At 41.2% G+C, this 20,161-nt stretch overlaps 2 protein-coding genes across 2 annotated transcripts; both read left to right on the top strand.

Annotated features, from left to right (window-relative positions):
- Positions 1–3,148: 3,148 nt before the first annotated feature.
- LOC120643372 (protein trichome birefringence-like 28) lies at positions 3,149–7,515 on the top strand. Its single transcript, XM_039919723.1, has 4 exons — positions 3,149–3,779; positions 3,952–4,323; positions 4,468–4,623; positions 6,844–7,515. Exons 1-4 carry the CDS (start codon positions 3,322–3,324, stop codon positions 7,250–7,252), a joined length of 1,395 nt encoding a protein of 464 aa, XP_039775657.1. The 5' UTR covers positions 3,149–3,321; the 3' UTR covers positions 7,253–7,515.
- A 2,878-nt stretch (positions 7,516–10,393) lies between these two features.
- Positions 10,394–20,155, top strand: LOC120643373 (clathrin heavy chain 1-like). Its single transcript, XM_039919724.1, has 29 exons — positions 10,394–10,587; positions 10,673–10,877; positions 11,559–11,647; positions 11,746–11,952; positions 12,213–12,311; positions 12,414–12,522; positions 12,705–12,784; positions 12,869–13,096; positions 13,181–13,246; positions 13,766–13,882; positions 14,247–14,444; positions 14,563–14,679; positions 14,787–14,846; positions 14,958–15,044; positions 15,146–15,229; positions 15,325–15,459; positions 15,537–15,599; positions 15,671–15,775; positions 15,875–15,987; positions 16,070–16,322; positions 16,415–16,551; positions 16,655–16,933; positions 17,035–18,037; positions 18,129–18,614; positions 18,713–18,883; positions 18,964–19,149; positions 19,273–19,395; positions 19,471–19,581; positions 19,674–20,155. The coding sequence occupies exons 1-29, from the start codon at positions 10,543–10,545 to the stop codon at positions 19,824–19,826; spliced, it is 5,109 nt and encodes a 1,702-aa protein (XP_039775658.1). The 5' UTR covers positions 10,394–10,542; the 3' UTR covers positions 19,827–20,155.
- The last annotated feature ends 6 nt before the right edge of the window (positions 20,156–20,161 follow it).

Genomic DNA, 20,161 nt, shown 5'->3' on the forward strand with positions numbered 1-20,161 from the left:
CAAAATCCTCTAAACTACTACTAGCGGAGGCCGACCTATGTGAGCCCAGTTCGGAAGTTATAGGCCCGCACCAGCCATACACGGATGGGCTGTGGCCCTCTGCGTACTTCTTGTCGGGCTGTATTGTCTTTCCCCCCACAAAATTATATATCTGCGTAAGGGCATCTGGTCTATTAGTTGCAAGAGGCTGAGCAGCACCCGAGGTTCGAGACTCGACTCTCTATAGGAGCGAATATTTTAGAATTTAACAGTATTGTGCATTCATTGGTAGATGATGTTCCCCTCGACAGCGAGGTGCCTGTGGTGACTTCGTCAATCCGAGAATTTGTCGGCTCAATCTTCAAAGATGCTCATAGGGTGGTGGCATGGAGATGTCAAAAGAAAAGGGATGAAACTTTTCTCGCTTCTGGTGTAGCAGAAAGGGAGGCCCACGCGACGGATAGCTCAGTGGTAGAGCGCGCCTCTAGTAATTGCGTCCTTGTGCCTAGGCTGTGAGGGCTCTTAGCGTCTGACCAGAATATGTAGATCACCCAAGGTACATTAGCATCGCGTACTCCTCTTGTTTGAATTGGAGTTTGAAACCAAACAAACTTCTCCTCGGGAGGATAGATGGGGCGATTTATGTGAGATCCCGTATAGATCTAACTTTCTATTCACTCGTGGGATCCGGACGGTCGGGGGGGGGGCACCGCTGCTCCTCTCTTCTCGAGAATCCATACATCTCTTTATCAGTGTATGGAGAGCTATCTCTCGAGCACAGGTTGAGATTCATCCTCAATAGGAAAATGGAGCATCTAATAACGCATCTTCACAGACCAAGAACTACGAGATGAGGCTCAGTCTTTAAAGATGCTCATAGCGTTAGAATTTGCGTACGTATATTCGTAAGGTTGTGAGTGTATGTGCGTTGTGAGTGTCTGTGTTATATTATGTAATCTAAAAATATATATCTTTTAAAAGATAAAAATTAATCATCTTCTAATATTTGAGATTAGATCGTCCGATTTAACTACACGTTCCACATCCATAAAAAAAAGGTACTGGTTCCACGTCGGGGAGTAAGCGTTCTGAATGGCGGTGTTTGAGGATGGGCTGCCAGACGTGTCGATTTGTGGTTGGTCCTAGTAGGTGGATGTAGCTTTTGCTTTTTAAACTTGTGATTTTCTCCTAAACTATAAATTCATTTTTGAATCCGTTTAAACCACCGCATTGCTGCGAATTAATCTGATAGAATGAGATCCAATATGAATATATTTTATTATTTTTTTAAATCAATAGTCTAAATGAACTCATTCAACATTTATATATACTACCTCAGCATTTTGATATCAAATGTTGAATTAACTTATCAAAATGTTGAACTTGATTTGATGAATTGTTGAATCTATAATTTTAAACGTTGACTGTATTAACATTTTCTATACAAGAATCACACAATCCCTGACAAAAAACAATGAACTGATTAGATAAAAGGAAGCGTAAGCATAAAACATTTCTACCTAGGCTGCTGACTTGCAGCGCTCTTGCATGTGCATCATTTGTGAATGTGCTGGTGTCCCTGCTTGCATGTTGCATAGGCCCAAGCTGATGATGCGGAATAGTGGGCCATGACAGGTCGTGCGATGGATGGTTTATCCAAAATTGTATTTGATGGAGATTTGAATTTGTGAAGGTTACGGCTGCGGCAACTACAAGCAAACGCGATATATATATATGGCCCATGCTTCTATCCACTCCTAACTTGTTGCAAGAAATTAAAGTTGTGGAAGATAAATTAAGTTAGGTGAGAGCAGACAACAGAAATTAGGAGCAGTATGTATGTAGCTAATTTCCTTCATTTTACACCAACAGCTCTGTAAATAAAGCGCACATGCTGATTAATATAATCATGGCTTGTTATGTAGGAGTAGTAGCAGCTACCACACACCAACTCAACTAGTATTTGAAGCAAAGCCAATATGCGACCTAGTTCTTGTATGAAATTGCCAATTGCCACGAGGGAGGTTGAGAAGCAAGGCAGCCGGGTCTGTATGAAATTTAACTGTCACCATTGCTTCATCAAAAATTAGAGGCCAATGTCAGGTATATAACAACTTTTAGCCTCATTTTGTTTTGCTCGCCCCTCCAAGCTAGTGCCCTAAAATGAAATGCAGCAAAATAAAAAGGAAGTAGCAAAAGTTGTATGTATCACAACATTTTGTTCCTCTTCTGCTCTACTAGTCCCCCCTCTTGTGGGGTTACGAGATACTCACTCTGTTTTCTATTTACATGTATTAGATTTGTCCTAAGGCCATGTTTAGTTCCCAAAAAAATTTTACAGTACGCATCACATCGAATTTTTGGATATATGCATGAAGCACAAAATATAGTTGAAAAAATAATTAATTATACAATTTAACTGATTAGCACGAGATGAATCTTTTAAGCGCAATTAGTCCATGATTGGACATTATTTGTCAAATAACATCAAAATGTGCTACAGTACCAAAATCAAAAACTTTTCACTAACTAATCAAGGCCTAAGTCAAATTTGACAACTTTGATTAAATTAATAGAAAAATAATAGCTTTCAAAACATCAAATTTATTTTATTGAATCCACCGTGGAATATATATTGATAGTGCATCCGTTGGGTAGTATAGTTGTTGTTATATTTTCTATAGAATTGGTCAAGTTAGCCAAGTTTGATTTAGGACAAATCTAGTATGACATGTAAAAAATGAAGTAGTAGATGTTGAGGCTGGTTGACCTAGAAGAAACGCCAGTTACTTCTTTGTTTTTATTTACATGTCGCATTAGGTTTATACTAAGTTGAACTATTCAACTTTGACCAAATTTATAGAAGAAAAAAAGATAACATTTTTTACACCACCAAATTTATTTCAGTGAATCACCGTGAAATAAATGTTGATAGTGCATATTTATTGGTAGTACATGTATTGCAATATTTTTCTACAGAGTTGATTAAAACTAGCTAAACTTAATTTAGAACGAATCTAGTACGATAGGTAAATAAAAGTGGAGGAAGTAGTTTTAGGCCGTGCGGTGAGGTGTGAGTGAGAAATTGAGAATGAGGGCCACCAAACAGACCAGAGTAGCAGACCACCACCCTACCATACCACACGCCGGACCCCGACGCCGACACTTCGCCGCCTGCCGGCCCAACTGCTCAAGGAAGGAAGAACCGAAGAAGCCTGTACAAAATCTGAGGCCGCGTTCCCCGCCGCGGGATCGGCGGCCTTGCCCTTCTTGACTTGGGTGGCATCCCCTTCAAATTGAAGGCTTCAATTCCCCAGCAGCTCCAGCTCCAGCTCCTTCGCCATGGCCAAGCCACCGCCTCCCACCTCCCCCTCCGATCCCCCGCTTCCCACCGCCGCCGCCCCCAAGCCCCGCACTTTCGGCCTCTTCTCCTCCTCCGCGCGCTCCCTCCTCGCCGCGGCGCGCCGCTCCCCCGTCACCACGCTCGTCGTCGCCTTCTTCCTCCTCGCCCTCTTCATGTACGGCGAGGACGTCCGCACCATCGCCGAGCTCTCCATCGACGACTACCTCTACCCCGACGCCGACCTCTACAATGTCTCGGGGCTGCCCCCGCTGCTGCTCCCCCCGCCCACCTGCGACCTCTCCGACGGCCGCTGGCTCTTCGACAACGTCTCGCTCCCGGCCTACAGGGAGAAGGACTGCACCTTCCTCACCAAGCAGGTCACCTGCCTCGCCAATGGCAGACCCGACGATACATGGCAGTACTGGAAATGGCAGCCCAACCAGTGCTCCCTCCCAACGTACGATTCTTCTTCCCTCCAGCTCCATTCTGCTCCCTCCGATCCAGATCTGCCACTTTAATTTGTTGCCTACTAAACTATATAGTAGTACTAATTGCGCTAAAGATTGCATCTTTGCTCTCCAATGCACTAGTATCGCTAATTTGGTTTGGGGATCCGATCAAATGCATAGGTTCGACGCTCGGAGATTCATGGAGACCATGCGCGGGAAGCGGCTCATGTTCGTGGGGGACTCGCTCAACCGCAACCAGTGGGAGTCGCTCGTGTGCCTGGTGCAGCCCATCCTGTCCAAGGGCAGGAAGAAGATCGTCAAGCGAGGCTCCCTCACCATCTTCCACGCCAAGGAGTACCGCGCCACGCTCGAGTTCTACTGGGCGCCCTTCCTCGTCGAGTCCAACTCCGACAACCCCAAGATCCACAGCATCGAGCACCGGATCATCAGGCCCGACCGGATCGAGGGACACGCCAAGTACTGGAAGGACGTCGACTACCTCATCTTCAACACCTACATCTGGTGGATGAACACTGCTGACATGAAAGTCAGGTCAGTACACTCCATCATCACCCATTCCTTTCTGCTCTGCTCGATTAATTCCCAACTCATTCCGGACTGGAAATGCATAGCTTCTCTGCATCTTTCTGCAATCAAGCATTGGAACCATGTTCTGAGTATGTTGAATTTTTGCAGGAGACCTGATTCAAGGTATTGGTCACAGCACGACGAGGTTCCCAGGATTGAGGCATATGGACGAGTGTTCAAGACGTGGTCTGAATGGTTGAATAACAACATTGACCCTGCCCACACCTCCGTCTTCTTCATGACAATTTCCCCTCTTCACATCAGGTGAACAAACTAAAAGCTGCATTTATATTTCCTCCTTTTTTTTCTTCTATGGTACAAACAATGGTGGTTCGCTGTGGACTTTGATTAGTTCCTTTATTTAGGAGTGACTTGCAATGCAACCTTGATCTTTTTGGACCACTGTCGGACCAATTGGACTCCATACATACTAGGCTTGATTGAAGTGGTTTGTTAAGCCCAAATTGCCTTCTTCAGAAGCAATGTTCCACTTTCTAGTCTGCAGGGCACAACATCATTGTCCACTCTACCAAACTCTGCGGTCAATGTTTGGAATTCAGCTGTTTGGTTAGTCCATGACCCACTAAGGAAAATGATCAATGGCCTAACTTATTGGTCTTATAGTCCATGTTTTCATTTCAGTTTCCTGGACTTCATTCACTACTCTCAAGTAGATAGATATCTCTCAGATTTGTTGTAAATGCGATCAGAAAGGAGGGAGGGTACTGTAGACTTGGTACCATGAATCCATGATATATGCATGTTAATAATCTTGAGAATCGAGTGTTTGCAAAATTAAAGACTGATGGAATCTTAAGTTATATGCGTTTCGCTCACTATATTTCAGGCGTTGTGTGGTTCACATGATATACGGAATCTTAAGGTTCATAAGTATGTGTAGACTAAAGTACACCAAAATTAGTAGTGATGGCTGGGAGATCGTGTTAGGATCTCAACAAACTTCTATGTGGGCCTGGCTCACAATTAGGAAGGGAAAAGGCACCATTTTGTCCAACAGCAAAAATATGAAAGCTGGGATTTGACATGTAAACAACCTCTAGACAGAAAAAAAAATGGAGCCCCACTGTTTCCGAATTGGCTTCTCTATTTGTCCTGATTCCTGATAGAGACTTAGACTGTGACTCTGTGACTACTTTGTGGTGATGTGCTGGAGTGTTACCAAGGAAAAGATAGATACATGGATGATTACCAAGGAAAAAAAAAACTCCCCTGTTAAAATTATGTTTGTAAAGTCATGATCAAGGCTATTTTTTTTGTTATTTTGTAATCCCATGCCATGGCTATTAAAGTTGTCGTTCTGCTTGAGAAAGAAGGGGATTCTTATCCTAGTAAAACTGTTGGGCAGTTATGCCATTGTATGTTGAACCTGTGACCTTGGAGCATTTGAATTTAGTTTGATATACAGTACGGTGTTACAGAACTCCACTTTCACTAGGAGAATATCTACTTGAATGTTGCCTCCTAGTTGGGCTGAAAGAAAAATAAAATATAGTAATACATTTGGTGGAAATGAAATTATATTATTCACAGGACTCCTAATTCTCTATCATGCTCGCACTAAGGCTGAGACATAGTGGTTAGAGTAGTAAGTCAATAGAGGTGGCCTTTGACTTATCATCAATGCTGCCATCACCAGTTAGATAGGAATGCAATATTATATATGTGGCCCGCAGTGAGTTACATACGCATACCGATTTCTTTCTTATTGATACTCAATAATCCAGCCATTTAGCCAAATGCCTGAATGTTTAGTCTCTCTTAGAATCTTTTACTCTCCATGTTCGTTACATACTTGCTTCTCCCATGTGGGTGTCAACTACAATGAGGCTAATCAGTTGTTATCTTAATCAAGGATCAATGGCGTATTTAAAGTTGCATAGAAGTGCTCTATTAATGGTTGCAGTTAAATTGTGTTGGCCAGCTCTATCATCAGGTTTCAACTCTTGTGCATTGTTAGACTCAAACTAACTTATTGTTATAATAGTGAGCGTCTCTGGAGCAGAGTAAAATATAGGCATCATGTGAGCCTTGAGTGCCTTGTGACAAGTATTTTGCAATAAGTCATTGCTGGTGTCTGCAATACTAATGTTTCATAGGACTCTTACACCACCTGCTTCCACATGGGCATGTCCTGGACAGCATAATAGAAAGCAGGCACCATTTTGTTGCATGTTGTATGATGCACTTTGACTTTGTTTTTACACCTTGTATGACTATAGGATTCTTTGGTGCTGAATCATATTGATTTCTTGGCGTGTTGTTTGATTTTATTCTGATGTACTCGTGTACCAGTTGGAAAAAAATATAGAAAAGGAACAAGGTAAAAGCAATTGTGGTTAGATGGTGTCAGCATAAAACTAGCTTCAAATTTCTGTTGTTTTTGAGTTGCGAATTGTCACGATATTTCAGACATCTCCTTACGTGTTGATCTTGCTAAAACTTACTTCCTTTTTGTGAAAACAGCCCAAATAACTGGGGGAACCCTGAGGGGATCAGATGCGTGAAGGAGACGCTTCCGTATCAGAACTACAGCCAACCCCTGGACCTGTACCATGACATGCGGATGTTTGATCTGGTAGTAAAGGTGGCTAGCTCCATGGAGAAGGTTCCAGTCACAGTGATTAACATCACGAGGATGTCAGATTATCGGAAGGACGCCCACACATCGTTGTATTCTATCCGGCAAGGTAAGCTGCTGACACCAAAGCAGAAGGCAGACCCGGAGAAGTTCGCAGACTGCATCCATTGGTGCCTTCCCGGCGTGCCGGATGTGTGGAACCAGATACTTTACACGAGGATCCTTTCGAAATCATCTTGGCACTCAAATTCTGCGGCTCCTCCCTTGCAGTCACTGCCTCCTCCTGCCCAATGAGAATCTTAGCAGGGGCTTGTGGTTTTTACCATGGCATAGGAAAAATGTATGATTATTCATTCTTTTGTCTTTCTTTTTGGGTAGATTGAGTAAAGGTTAGAGTAAAAAGGAAATGGATGGGCTGATCACTGACGGCATGGCATGGCATGGCATGTAAAGTGTAAATGAGTTTTGAGTTAGCCAATTGAGCGAACAGCAGCGATCATGTAGACAGTTGCCTTATGAATATATATATATATACTATACCAGTTTCCAGACAGAAATTAGCCATATGTAACCTGTTTCCTGTTGGATGACACACAAGGTGCATATGTATACGCAGTGCTTCTAATGCTTGAGAAGCATGTATACAGGAGAATCATGTAAAACAATGTTTGAGTTTTTTTTTTCTGAAGGAGTATACATGAGCTTGTTTTGGGCACATTTCTGCCTAGAGGCTTCGTCTTGGTTGTCCAATGACAACAGATGCTACAGAAATCTCATTCATTTTGCATTGCCAACGAGCTGTTACACAATCGCAACTTTAAATAAAATTATTATAAAGGCCTCATTACACACTAATCCATGGGCTACAGCCCAGATCAGGCCCGTTTCTTCAGTAGCCTAACTGTCCTCAGCAGGTAGTTGAGTCCACTATGGCCATGTTTTCTTGTTGTAGTTTTCCAAATACACCCTGTTTAAGTTAGGTATTCCAAATACACTTCTAATGGTTATTACAAAACAATTCAAAATCCAACCTGTCACTAAAATACTTCTCATCTGCAAAACAACAACAGACTAAAATTACGCATCAAATGAAAACAACAAAATAAAAAGAATAATTTGCATCCACCATACAACAACTTGGCAGGTACGTGCAAATTAGTCCAACAACTTGTAAGGTGCTCAATTTAATACAATAACTTGACAACTGGGTACAGATTGATCCAACAACTTAGAGAAAGCTTAATTTAGTGCAATAACTTGGTAAATTGGTGCATTCACAGTTCCAACGTTTCATGACAATGTATTTGCTAACATCAGGTCACAATAAAGAGTATATTCATGTGGGAACATATTATTTGACAATAGATTTTCATGTCGCAATGGACGCCAATAATTTTATTCTCAGAATAAATTAATCATGGTTTCATTAAAAGTAATATTATTTAACCACCATTACAACAACAACATATTAAGCACGGTAGATGAGCGTCAATAATTCTTAGTTCAAATTGCTGATGGTGATCCGGTTGTTGCTTTTCAACTATGTACAATTTTTTATTAGTACAAATTCAATAAAATTTTAGAATTACCATTAGCATCACTGTTTTTATTAGTTCAAATTCAATAAAATTTTAGAATTACACCATTAGCATTACTGAAACACTGAAGTCGATAAGAGAGACCCTAAAATCTTAGATTTCTTCTGCACTTCTGTCATGTATTCAACAATGCTCATGTTTGTTTCTGTTTATTATTTTATTTAGCTCATTTTCCTTTCTAACAAATATAGGAGGCTTTAAAAATATATGTATATGTACCAAGCTCCTAAAAAGTATCAAAAGTTTGTATCAACATATTGACTTTTTTTAGCTTAACAGTGCATATAATCAAACATATCGAAAATAGTGAGGGTGGATTTTTCAATATTGAATATAAAACTAAATAGTTTTAATCAAAATTAAATCACTATAAAAAATAATTAATATAAATACATAACATTAATTTCTAAACACTAAGGGTTTTCATCTTGGCCAAATACATTGCCACGCAGGCGCAACATGAAAAATCAAGGGTCAAATAATACTTAATAATTTATCCTAATGTGAATATACTCTTTATTGAGACCTTGCGTTAGTTATATTGCTGTGTAATGTTTGGACTGCGAATGCACCTATTTGCCAAGTTATTGCATTAGATTGGGCATTTTACAAGTTGTTGGACTAATCTGCACCCATATGTCAAGTTATTGCACTAGATTGAGCACTTTACAAGTTGTTGGACAAATTTGCACTCACCTAACAAGTTGTTGTATGGCGGGTGCAATTTACTCAAATAAAAATAATAATTAGCTAGTTTTTGAACTAGATTATATGGAACTATAAATCTCTTTTTTCTTCAAAATATTGATAACTATGTCAATAACAAATTATTGATAATTTTACAGATTAAAAAGGTATCAGTATACACTTATAAGTTTCTCATGAATATCTTTTAGTTTTCACTAAAAGTGATATAGGTATTATGATGACTCATGTTTTAGAGAAAAAAAAAATTTATTGTGTATTTCTTATCCTACATTCCTCCTATTCTTATGTAACCTATTGCGTCCTAACTATTAATGACTATCATACTCCTATTAGTGGAGAAGGTAATTACAATTATTTACTAATTTTTAACACCACAATACATGGATTATACAATTAATTACAATAAAGATTAGAAAAACTAATAACCACAATCACAATCCACGTTTTCATGTCGTGTTGTTTTCCTTTGCCAATGCATGCATCAACATATAGTTACATCATATAATATAACTCTAAATACTACTGATTAAGAATCCAACAACCCAAGATGAAAAGAACAAATAAACATTATGTAGACATGGTATTTTCTTCTCTTATATGTGGACACGGTATTCACGTATAAGTGATGCCATCATTGTTCAACTTTCAGCATAATAATCTCAAGTAGTATGTGAATACTTACATGAACATTCTTCCTTTACCCGTGCCAAATTTAAATCTTGATGATGAGGAGGAATCTGCCTCTCTTAATCACAATATAGGAAGTTTTGATTGCGATAGGATATAGCCTGCCCTGCCTTGGTAGCGAAGGAAGGAGGGGTGGGTTGGTATAAAGGATGGAGGAATGATTATCCTTCCAACATAACTTAATCTTTTTTGAAAAGAACATGACCTAGATTAGCATGCAGATAATCACGTGTTATGATTCAAAGGAAGCTGCTTCCCTCAATTATAGGAAGTTTTATACGTGTGATAAAATTGAGCCTTGGTAGCAAAGGAAGAAGGGACTCATCACGACTATAAAGAGAGGAGGGAAATAGAGGAATGGTGAAGGTGTGATGAGCGAAAGTGCAGAGACCAGACCACATGGCAAGGGCAAAGCTAAAATTCCCCTCCCCTTGCTGTGGTTGGCCTCCTTTTCTGTAGCGGCCCCGCTGGTTCCACCCCCCGTCTTCCTTCCCGTCTTCGGGAAGCTCAGATCAGATCCGAGTGGAGGCTCCACCCGTCGCCGCCGCCGCCGCCCCCTTCCTCCCCCGACTCCAGAGAGATCTCGGCACCATGGCGGCGGCCAACGCCCCCATCGCCATGCGCGAGGCCCTCACGGTACCAGAACAACCCATCCTCTCCCTCCCTCGCAGATCTCCCCGCTTCGTCGCCTTCACTGATCCACTGACAAATGGCCTCGCAGCTCACCAGCCTGGGCATCGCCCCGCAGTTCGTCACCTTCACCCATGTCACCATGGAGTCGGAGAAGTACATCTGCGTCCGCGAGACCTCCCCGCAGAACAGCGTCGTCATCATCGACATGGCCATGCCCATGCAGCCTCTCCGACGGCCCATCACCGCCGACTCGGCGCTCATGAACCCAAACACCAGAATCCTCGCGCTCAAAGGTTTGCTAATTCCTACCGCTCTCTTAGATCTGCCCATTCACCGTGCGGGATCTCATCTCATCATCCTAGTAAAGTCCTTGTTGAATAGTCGGCTCCTGGGATCTCTAAGAATTGGACAGCGATCTCAGCTCCTTCTACTTCCTTTTTAGCACATCATCTGAATCTGCACTAGTGAAATCAAGTCTTCGCTTAGGATCTTGCAATTTAGTGTGATCTTCTGCATAATAACTACCTACAATGTTACCTTGCTGTTTATCCTGACCTTGTACAAGTCATGTAGAATGAACAAGGCCCTGTTAACATTGTGCTAGGCTGCTATAATTCTAGCTTGCCATATAAGCAATTCATATAAATATTATCACTGTGACGTCAAATTTCCTGTGGTTCAACATAGTGTACAAATAGGTTTGAGAAACTTTAGGGTTCTAACACCCAAGTCTGTTTGAGGTTTCGGAGTTGCTATCGATGACTTGTCTGCTGGCTTACTTGGCATTGCTTGTTTAAATTATCAGAGAATATTTTGTTAAATGAAGTGCTTGATTTGAAGTGTTGCTGTTGGTTCAGCTATTAGTTCCAACATGATGAATTTGGATTTTAGACATCTCGTATTTCAGTTGCTAGCTGTTTAGTTTGATTACTTTGTAGTTTGTAATAACAGCAAATATTTACTGAAATTTTCAGCCCAAATACCTGGGACAACACAGGATCACCTTCAAATATTCAATATTGAGGCTAAGACTAAGATAAAGTCTCATCAGATGCCGGAGCAGGTACATAAGTCTTTCTAATAAAATCCCCCCCTCCCCCCGATGCTCAAGGAGATGCCCTTGAGGTAATGCGTTAATGCACTGTTACTTTTGAATTGCAGGTTGTGTTTTGGAAATGGATCACTCCCAAGTTGTTGGGTTTAGTAACACAAACATCAGTTTATCACTGGTCAATTGAAGGTGATTCTGAGCCCACCAAGATGTTTGATAGGACAGCTAATCTGGCAAACAACCAGATCATCAACTATCGATGTGACCCGGCTGAGAAGTGGCTTGTGCTTATTGGGATTGCACCTGGTGCCCCGGAGGTAGGCTATTACAGAAATTTGTTGCTAGTGACATCATTATAGACAGTTCACATGTCAAATGAGGTTAAACAAACTAATACCAGTGTTGCCCTCTAGCCTGCTAATGTTTGTTCCAATCTTCTTATGATCCAAAACATTGTGTCTGTAAAACTCAGTCCTTTCGAACTATGAGAATTTTCTGGAGATAGTAATTAGTAATTACATAATACTTTTGTTGTCTGTGCTTCTCATATTGGCGTGCCTCCTTTTCATGCAATCAGAGGCCACAGCTGGTGAAGGGAAATATGCAACTTTTTTCTGTTGATCAGCAGCGTAGCCAGGCACTTGAAGCCCATGCAGCATCTTTTGCAACATTTAAGGTACCAGTCAGTTACCCTGTGGTGATTATGGTCTTCTATTTTTGTTTTATTTATTTCTAGTATTAGTAATTTACCAACCCCTATTTTATCTAACCTTTATAGGTTGTTGGTAATGAGAACCCATCAACCCTTATTTGTTTCGCCTCGAAGACAACTAATGCTGGACAGATCACTTCAAAGTTGCATGTTATTGAATTGGGCGCCCAGCCAGGTTTGTATTTTAAGAAAAAATCTCAGACTGATTTTTTTTTCGTTCTGTTTAGTGCTACATTAAAACATCTAGCAGTGTGAACACTTATAGAGTTGCCTAATTCTCGCTCTTGCATTGCTTATTTTTTCGTTTGAAAGACATTTGAGCCCTTGTCACTATTCTTATTGATTGTTTGGTTATAGGGAAACCTGGCTTTTCTAAGAAACAAGCCGACCTCTTCTTCCCACCAGATTTCCAGGATGATTTCCCTGTAGCTATGCAGGTGAGCATCTTCCCGTAACAATGTGCACTTTTAGAACATCCCATGATGCATCTAAAATGTTTTTATTCCATTTTTTTGCTGCAGGTTTCACAAAAGTATGGGCTTATCTATGTAGTTACGAAGCTTGGCCTTTTGTTTGTATATGATTTGGAAACTGCGGCAGCAGTTTACAGAAATAGAATTAGTCCAGACCCTATATTCTTGACAGCAGAATCTTCCTCGACTGGTGGATTTTATGCCATCAACAGAAGAGGGCAGGTTTTACATGCCACAGTTAATGATGCAACCGTTGTGCCTTTTGTCAGTGGTCAAGTATGTACATCAATACTTCCGGACTTGTTTTCTTTTCCTGATGCATATGTTATACAATTGTCTTGACACAATTTTGGCATGCAGTTAAACAACCTTGAGCTAGCTGTGAATCTTGCCAAGAGAGCCAATCTTCCTGGTGCAGAGAACTTGGTAACCTCGACCACCTCTATGATTGATATGGACGCTAGCAGTACTTTCTTGGCCGTTATCTGTGCTCATTTTTTTTATAACTTGTACCAGTTTTATACTGGCTAGTGAGTCAATATCTCTGTCTCCTGTAAACTACTGTTACTTGCTAGATCACAGACTATCTCACCCTAGTTTATTAACCTGGGGAATCTTGTCGAAATCGAAATGCTTACTTGATCACTTCTTAGCAGACCTTTCATTCACTTGTTAATTCATACATAGAAATGGCACATACTTTACCGTAGGTTAATATGCATCGGCTGTTTTCCACAGCTTGTTTTGATATGGTGCCCTGCCACATCAATATCTATTGCTTGTACTTCAGACTTTTGCAATCAACTTGCTGTCATGCAAATATTGATGCTCTATACTGGTTGTTGAAGTTACAGACTCTGTAGTTAATTTTACATTTCCACATTTCATTTTATGTGTCAAAAGATTGCATGAATTTTTATTGATGCTCCGAATTTGTATTTGCAGGTTGTGCAAAGATTCCAGGAACTGTTTGCACAGACGAAATACAAGGAAGCAGCTGAGCTGGCCGCAGAATCTCCTCAAGGCCTACTGAGAACACCTGAGACTGTTGCGAAGTTTCAGGTCGATTTCTAATTCTTTTGCCCCTAGAGCTATCATTGTTTAGTGCCTCTTTTTCTCTGGTCCCACCTTTGTACATTGTCAATGTGTGATAGTAGAATTTTCTCTCTTACATGAGGACTGCGCTAGAAAGTTGATAGGATCATGGGGATTTGTCTGTTAAAATTGTTTAGCCTTGTGTATTGCGAAAGAGAAACTGTGTTTGTTGCTCATCATCAGTATTATTTGATATAAAACCAAAAAGTACTACAATTAAGTTTATCTCATGTGCTTTCCTTCTGTCAGAACTAATTTACACATGTACAATTAATCAGCTTACAACGTAGGTTCCTTCGCTTAACTGCATTGCTGTTGACATGCTTTGCAGAGTGTTCCTGTGCAAGCTGGGCAAACACCCCCACTGTTGCAGTACTTTGGTACATTGCTAACTCGAGGGAAGCTCAACGCCTTTGAGTCTCTTGAGCTATCTCGACTTGTCGTCAATCAGAACAAAAAGAACCTTCTGGAAAATTGGTTGGCAGAAGACAAGCTAGAGTGCAGTGAAGAACTTGGAGATCTTGTCAAGGTAATACATGAGTTGTGCTGTTTTTATTGATTGCATGGATTTTACCATGCCTCACCAAGTTGCGCCCACTGTCTTGTGTCTGGATTGTTTGCTAATTATTTCTTACCCTTTGATGCAGACTGTGGACAATGATCTTGCCCTAAAAATATACATAAAGGCTAGGGCAACCCCTAAAGTTGTTGCAGCTTTTGCTGAAAGGAGGGAGTTTGACAAGATTCTTATATACTCGAAGCAGGTTTGTTTTTTAGTTTTATTGAAGTCTTGTTTTCAGTTGTTACCTGCTATACGCCTATACCTGAGTTGAGCTTTGAATTTTGTTGTTGACCTACAATTTGGTTCCAGGTTGGGTACACTCCAGATTATCTCTTCCTTCTCCAGACCATTTTGCGTACAGATCCACAGGTGACTGATTTGTTTAAACTGAATTGGCCTTTTGTTAGACATTTGATATTTGGTTGTGGGCTTCATTAACCTTATGAATCTTTGTCTCACGGTCTGTGTTCGATTAACCAGGGAGCTGTGAACTTTGCTCTCATGATGTCACAAATGGAAGGTGGTTGCCCAGTAGATTATAATACTATTACTGATCTTTTCCTTCAGGTATCCACTGTATATCTGTTTTGTTGGTTAGTAATGTCCCTTTTGGCTTTTTAGTATTTGCTATGGAATTTGGTTGCATGCCTAAATCCTTCTGTTCACAGAGGAATATGATACGGGAGGCAACGGCTTTTTTGTTGGATGTTCTGAAACCAAACTTGCCAGAGCATGCTTTTCTTCAAACCAAGGTTAGCAGTTGTTTTTTCCCCTTTGGATATGAATGGTTACCCCTGGATGTGGACATTGTTTGTTACTTAGCAGCTTCTGTCTGAATGCACTGTAGGTTTTGGAGATAAACTTGGTGACATACCCAAATGTCGCTGATGCCATTCTTGCTAATGGCATGTTCAGTCATTACGACCGCCCTCGTATTGCTCAGCTGTGTGAAAAAGCAGGCTTGTACTTGCGTGCTCTCCAGGTCAGTTCCTCAGCATTGGTGCAGCTGATTTCTTCTCTTCTCTTCTGTTTAACTAATCTTATATTTTTGTGATGCAGCATTACTCAGAGCTACCTGATATCAAGCGTGTCATCGTCAATACCCATGCCATTGAGCCACAGGTTTGTAGTGTTCAGTTATGTTTGATCATGTTCTTTTATTGTTTTGTCCACTTAACAAATTTCTTGCACAGGCACTTGTTGAGTTCTTTGGCACCCTGTCAAGAGAGTGGGCCTTGGAGTGCATGAAGGACCTTCTACTGGTTAATCTGAGGGGGAATCTTCAAATAGTTGTGCAGGTAATCCTGTTTAATTTCCTGTGACCTGTCCCCTTGCCCTACTGACATATCTTTTTCCTAACGATTCTAATTATTGTGAAATCTTTGGCACACCTGCAGGCTGCAAAAGAATATTCTGAGCAGCTAGGAGTTGATGCTTGCATAAAACTATTTGAGCAATTCAAATCTTACGAGGGCCTTTACTTTTTCTTGGGATCCTATTTGAGCTCCAGGTAGTTACTCGTGAATCCTGATATTTGACATGTGAACATCTTTCTCAAAACGCGACATGCCTGATATCTTTGCATGCAACAGTGAAGACCCAGATATCCATTTCAAATACATTGAAGCAGCTGCCAGGACTGGACAGATCAAAGAAGTGGAACGTGTAACCAGAGAGTCCAACTTCTATGATGCTGAGAAGACGAAGAACTTCTTGATGGAAGCAAAACTACCTGATGCCCGCCCACTGATTAATGTTTGTGACCGCTTTGGTTTTGTGCCAGATCTCACTCACTATCTGTACACGAACAACATGCTTCGGTATATTGAAGGCTATGTACAGAAAGTATGCACCGTTTTGAACTAAGTGTTATTTGGGTGTAATTCCTCACAATATGTTGAACATGAGAATGATTATTTCTTTTCTCTGGTTTCTAGGTGAATCCTGGGAATGCTCCCTTGGTAGTGGGCCAACTACTCGATGATGAGTGCCCTGAAGATTTTATTAAGGGTTTGATTCTCTCTGTTCGTTCCCTCCTTCCTGTTGAGCCACTGGTTGATGAATGCGAGAAGAGGTTTGTTTCTCATATTCCTCCATCTGCATATTCAAATAATACACACCCTCTCTCTTTACCCCACTTTATACTGTTCTTATTTGCTTGATAATATGTGAACCAGGAACCGCCTACGTTTGCTCACTCAATTCTTGGAGCACTTAGTGAGCGAAGGTAGCCAAGATGTGCATGTCCACAATGCTCTTGGGAAAATAATCATTGACAGCAACAATAATCCTGAGCATTTCCTTACTACCAACCCATTTTATGACTCGCGCGTTGTGGGCAAATACTGTGAAAAGCGGGATCCTACACTTGCTGTTGTTGCTTACAGGCGTGGGCAGTGTGACGATGAACTTATTAACGTCACTAACAAAAACTCATTGTTCAAGCTGCAAGCCAGGTATGTAATTATCCTTGTTTTGATGGCTTGTGTTTGTTTGAAATCTTTATATCCATTACGCGTTGATTTTACATGTTCATTTATGTCACTTGAAATGTCAGATATGTGGTTGAGAGAATGGATGGTGATCTGTGGGATAAAGTTCTTCAGCCTGAGAATGAGTATAGAAGGCAGCTCATTGACCAGGTGGTTTCGACTGCATTACCTGAGAGCAAGAGCCCGGAGCAAGTGTCTGCTGCTGTTAAGGCTTTCATGACTGCTGACCTCCCTCATGAATTGATTGAGCTTCTTGAAAAGATTGTTCTTCAAAATTCCGCGTTCAGTGGAAATTTCAATCTGCAGAACCTGCTCATCTTGACTGCGATCAAGGCGGACCCATCAAGAGTCATGGACTATGTGAACAGACTTGACAACTTTGATGGGCCTGCTGTTGGAGAAGTTGCTGTTGAAGCACAGTTGTATGAAGAGGCTTTTGCTATATTCAAGAAGTTCAACTTAAATGTGCAGGCTGTCAATGTTCTCCTGGACAACATCCAAAGCATAGAAAGAGCTGAGGAGTTTGCTTTCCGTGTTGAAGAAGATGCTGTTTGGAGCCAGGTTGCCAAGGCCCAGTTACGTGAAGGTTTAGTCAGCGAAGCAATTGAGTCCTTCATCCGGGCAGATGATGCGACACATTTCCTTGATGTCATCCGTGCTGCTGAGGAAGCCAATGTGTACAATGATTTGGTTAAGTATCTTCTGATGGTAAGGCAAAAGGCAAGGGAGCCCAAAGTTGATGGAGAACTCATCTTTGCATATGCTAAGATTGATAGACTCAGTGATATTGAAGAGTTCATTCTTATGCCAAATGTTGCCAACCTCCAAAATGTTGGTGATCGTTTGTATGATGAAGAGCTATATGAAGCTGCAAAGATCATCTATGCCTTCATCTCAAACTGGGCTAAGCTGGCTGTTACCTTGGTTAAGCTGAAGCAGTTCCAAGGAGCCGTGGATGCTGCTCGTAAGGCTAACAGCGCGAAAACATGGAAGGAGGTCTGCTTTGCTTGTGTTGATGCAGAGGAGTTCCGTCTTGCACAGATATGTGGTCTAAATATTATTGTCCAGGTAAGGAGAACAGACTTCATATTATTTCTTCTCTATGACAGGTTATATTACAAATATTCTATAATCTATTCCTTTCTGTCATTCTTTTTAGGTTGATGACTTAGAAGAAGTGAGTGAATACTACCAGAATAGAGGATGCTTCAATGAACTTATTGCTCTCATGGAGAGCGGTCTTGGACTTGAACGTGCACACATGGGCATCTTCACAGAACTGGGAGTTCTGTATGCTAGATACCGATCTGAGAAGCTTATGGAGCACATCAAACTTTTCTCCACCCGTCTCAACATTCCTAAGCTTATCCGGGCTTGCGATGAACAGCAACACTGGAAAGAACTTACCTACCTGTACATACAGTACGATGAATTTGACAATGCTGCCACCACTATCATGAACCACTCTCCAGATGCATGGGATCATTTGCAGTTCAAGGATGTTTGTGTTAAAGTTGCAAATGTTGAACTGTATTACAAGGCAGTTCACTTCTATTTGCAAGAGCACCCTGATCTCATCAATGATATGCTAAATGTGCTTGCGCTCCGTTTGGATCATACCAGAGTTGTAGACATAATGCGCAAGGTTGGCATCTGAATGAATACTAGTTTCCTTTGTGCACATGGAAATTCTGTTTCAAATTCCATCCCAAAAATCTAACTTTTGTATTGTTATTTTGACAGGCTGGTCAGTTGCATCTTGTGAAACCTTATATGGTTGCAGTTCAGAGCAACAATGTCTCTGCTGTGAATGAAGCGTTGAATGAGCTTTATGTTGAAGAGGAAGACTATGAGAGACTCCGGGAATCAGTTGACATGCACGATAACTTTGATCAGATAGGTCTTGCTCAGAAGGTACATAGGAACCAGATAAGTGTGCAATCCTTCTTGTTTTTGCTTTTAGTTTAATAACTTTGAGTTCATTTCGGGAGCAGCTTGAGAAGCATGAATTACTTGAGATGAGGAGGATTGCTGCCTACATCTACAAGAAGGCTGGCAGATGGAAGCAATCCATTGCTCTATCAAAGAAAGACAACATGTACAAGGATTGCATGGAGACATGCTCGCAGTCTGGTGACCGTGAACTATCAGAGGACTTGCTTGTCTATTTCATTGAGCAGGTTTGCTTTAAACATGTTCTATTAACTGCTGGATCTAGTGATAAGCCTACAGCAAAAAGCCTAGTCTTTTATCTGCTCGGCATAGCATTCTGATTAGTAAACATATCCAATTATCTAATGCAGGGAAAGAAAGAATGCTTTGCATCTTGCCTCTTCATTTGTTACGACTTGATCCGGCCTGATGTTGCCCTTGAGCTTGCATGGATGAACAACATGGTGGACTTTGCCTTCCCATATCTCTTGCAGGTACCTTATTTCTGCCCATATCTTTATTTATTTACGTACAGTTTTCTGTGAGTAACATCCCTGCTGTGCATGCAGTTCATTCGTGAATACACCAGCAAGGTTGATGATTTAGTCAAGGACAAAATTGAGTCACAAAATGAGGAAAGAGCCAAAGAGAAGGAGGAGAAAGATCTTGTTGCTCAGAAGGTAAATTAAAATGGCACTCTCCTCTTTTGTGTCTGTAACAATCATTCATGCTGTGAGATAGTTGGCATGACAAGTTGCATTCCATTGTGCAGAACATGTATGCCCAGCTGCTTCCTCTTGCTTTGCCCGCTCCGCCGATGCCTGGCATGGGTGGTCCTCCACCTCCGCTGGGTGTAATGGGCATGCCTCCAATGGGCCCTGGTCCGATGCCAGCATTTGGGATGCCACCAATGGGAAGCTACTAGGTTGGTTTTGCAGAGAGAATAGATGATGGTTGGGATTTTTTCCAGTGTAAGCAGAAGTGGAACTTTTTTGGAGTTGTAGATGATGACAGTTTGGAATTGATATTCTTTATGGTACCAGGAAATTTTGGCGAGTGAAATCTCTAGCCAGAGTTTGAGAAATGCCACCTGTTGCTACACCTTGTAATCGGATAGGATGAGGATGATTAGGTTGATTCTGTTGAAAGCTGGTACCATTTTGTATAGTGTGATAAATATCGATCTGTAGACATTTTGGCTGTATACCTGATGGCCTCAGTGGCAGACAAACAATGTATGTTATTTACAACTTTAACGCC

This window comes from Panicum virgatum, chromosome 8K, assembly GCF_016808335.1.
Source record: "Panicum virgatum strain AP13 chromosome 8K, P.virgatum_v5, whole genome shotgun sequence".
Classification (NCBI taxonomy): Eukaryota; Viridiplantae; Streptophyta; class Magnoliopsida; order Poales; family Poaceae; genus Panicum; species Panicum virgatum.

Excerpts from the sequence above, each read along its gene's own strand:
- LOC120643373 (XM_039919724.1), top strand. The coding sequence starts at position 10,543 with ATGGCGGCGGCCAACGCCCCCATCGCCATGCGCGAGGCCCTCACG. Across the intron at positions 15,460-15,536 it reads TGTACTTGCGTGCTCTCCAG|CATTACTCAGAGCTACCTGA; the intron begins GTCAGTTCCTCA and ends TTTGTGATGCAG. Across the intron at positions 18,884-18,963 it reads AGATAGGTCTTGCTCAGAAG|CTTGAGAAGCATGAATTACT; the intron begins GTACATAGGAAC and ends TTTCGGGAGCAG.
- LOC120643372 (XM_039919723.1), top strand. The coding sequence starts at position 3,322 with ATGGCCAAGCCACCGCCTCCCACCTCCCCCTCCGATCCCCCGCTTCCC. Across the intron at positions 3,780-3,951 it reads AACCAGTGCTCCCTCCCAAC|GTTCGACGCTCGGAGATTCA; the intron begins GTACGATTCTTC and ends TCAAATGCATAG. Across the intron at positions 4,324-4,467 it reads ACTGCTGACATGAAAGTCAG|GAGACCTGATTCAAGGTATT; the intron begins GTCAGTACACTC and ends GAATTTTTGCAG.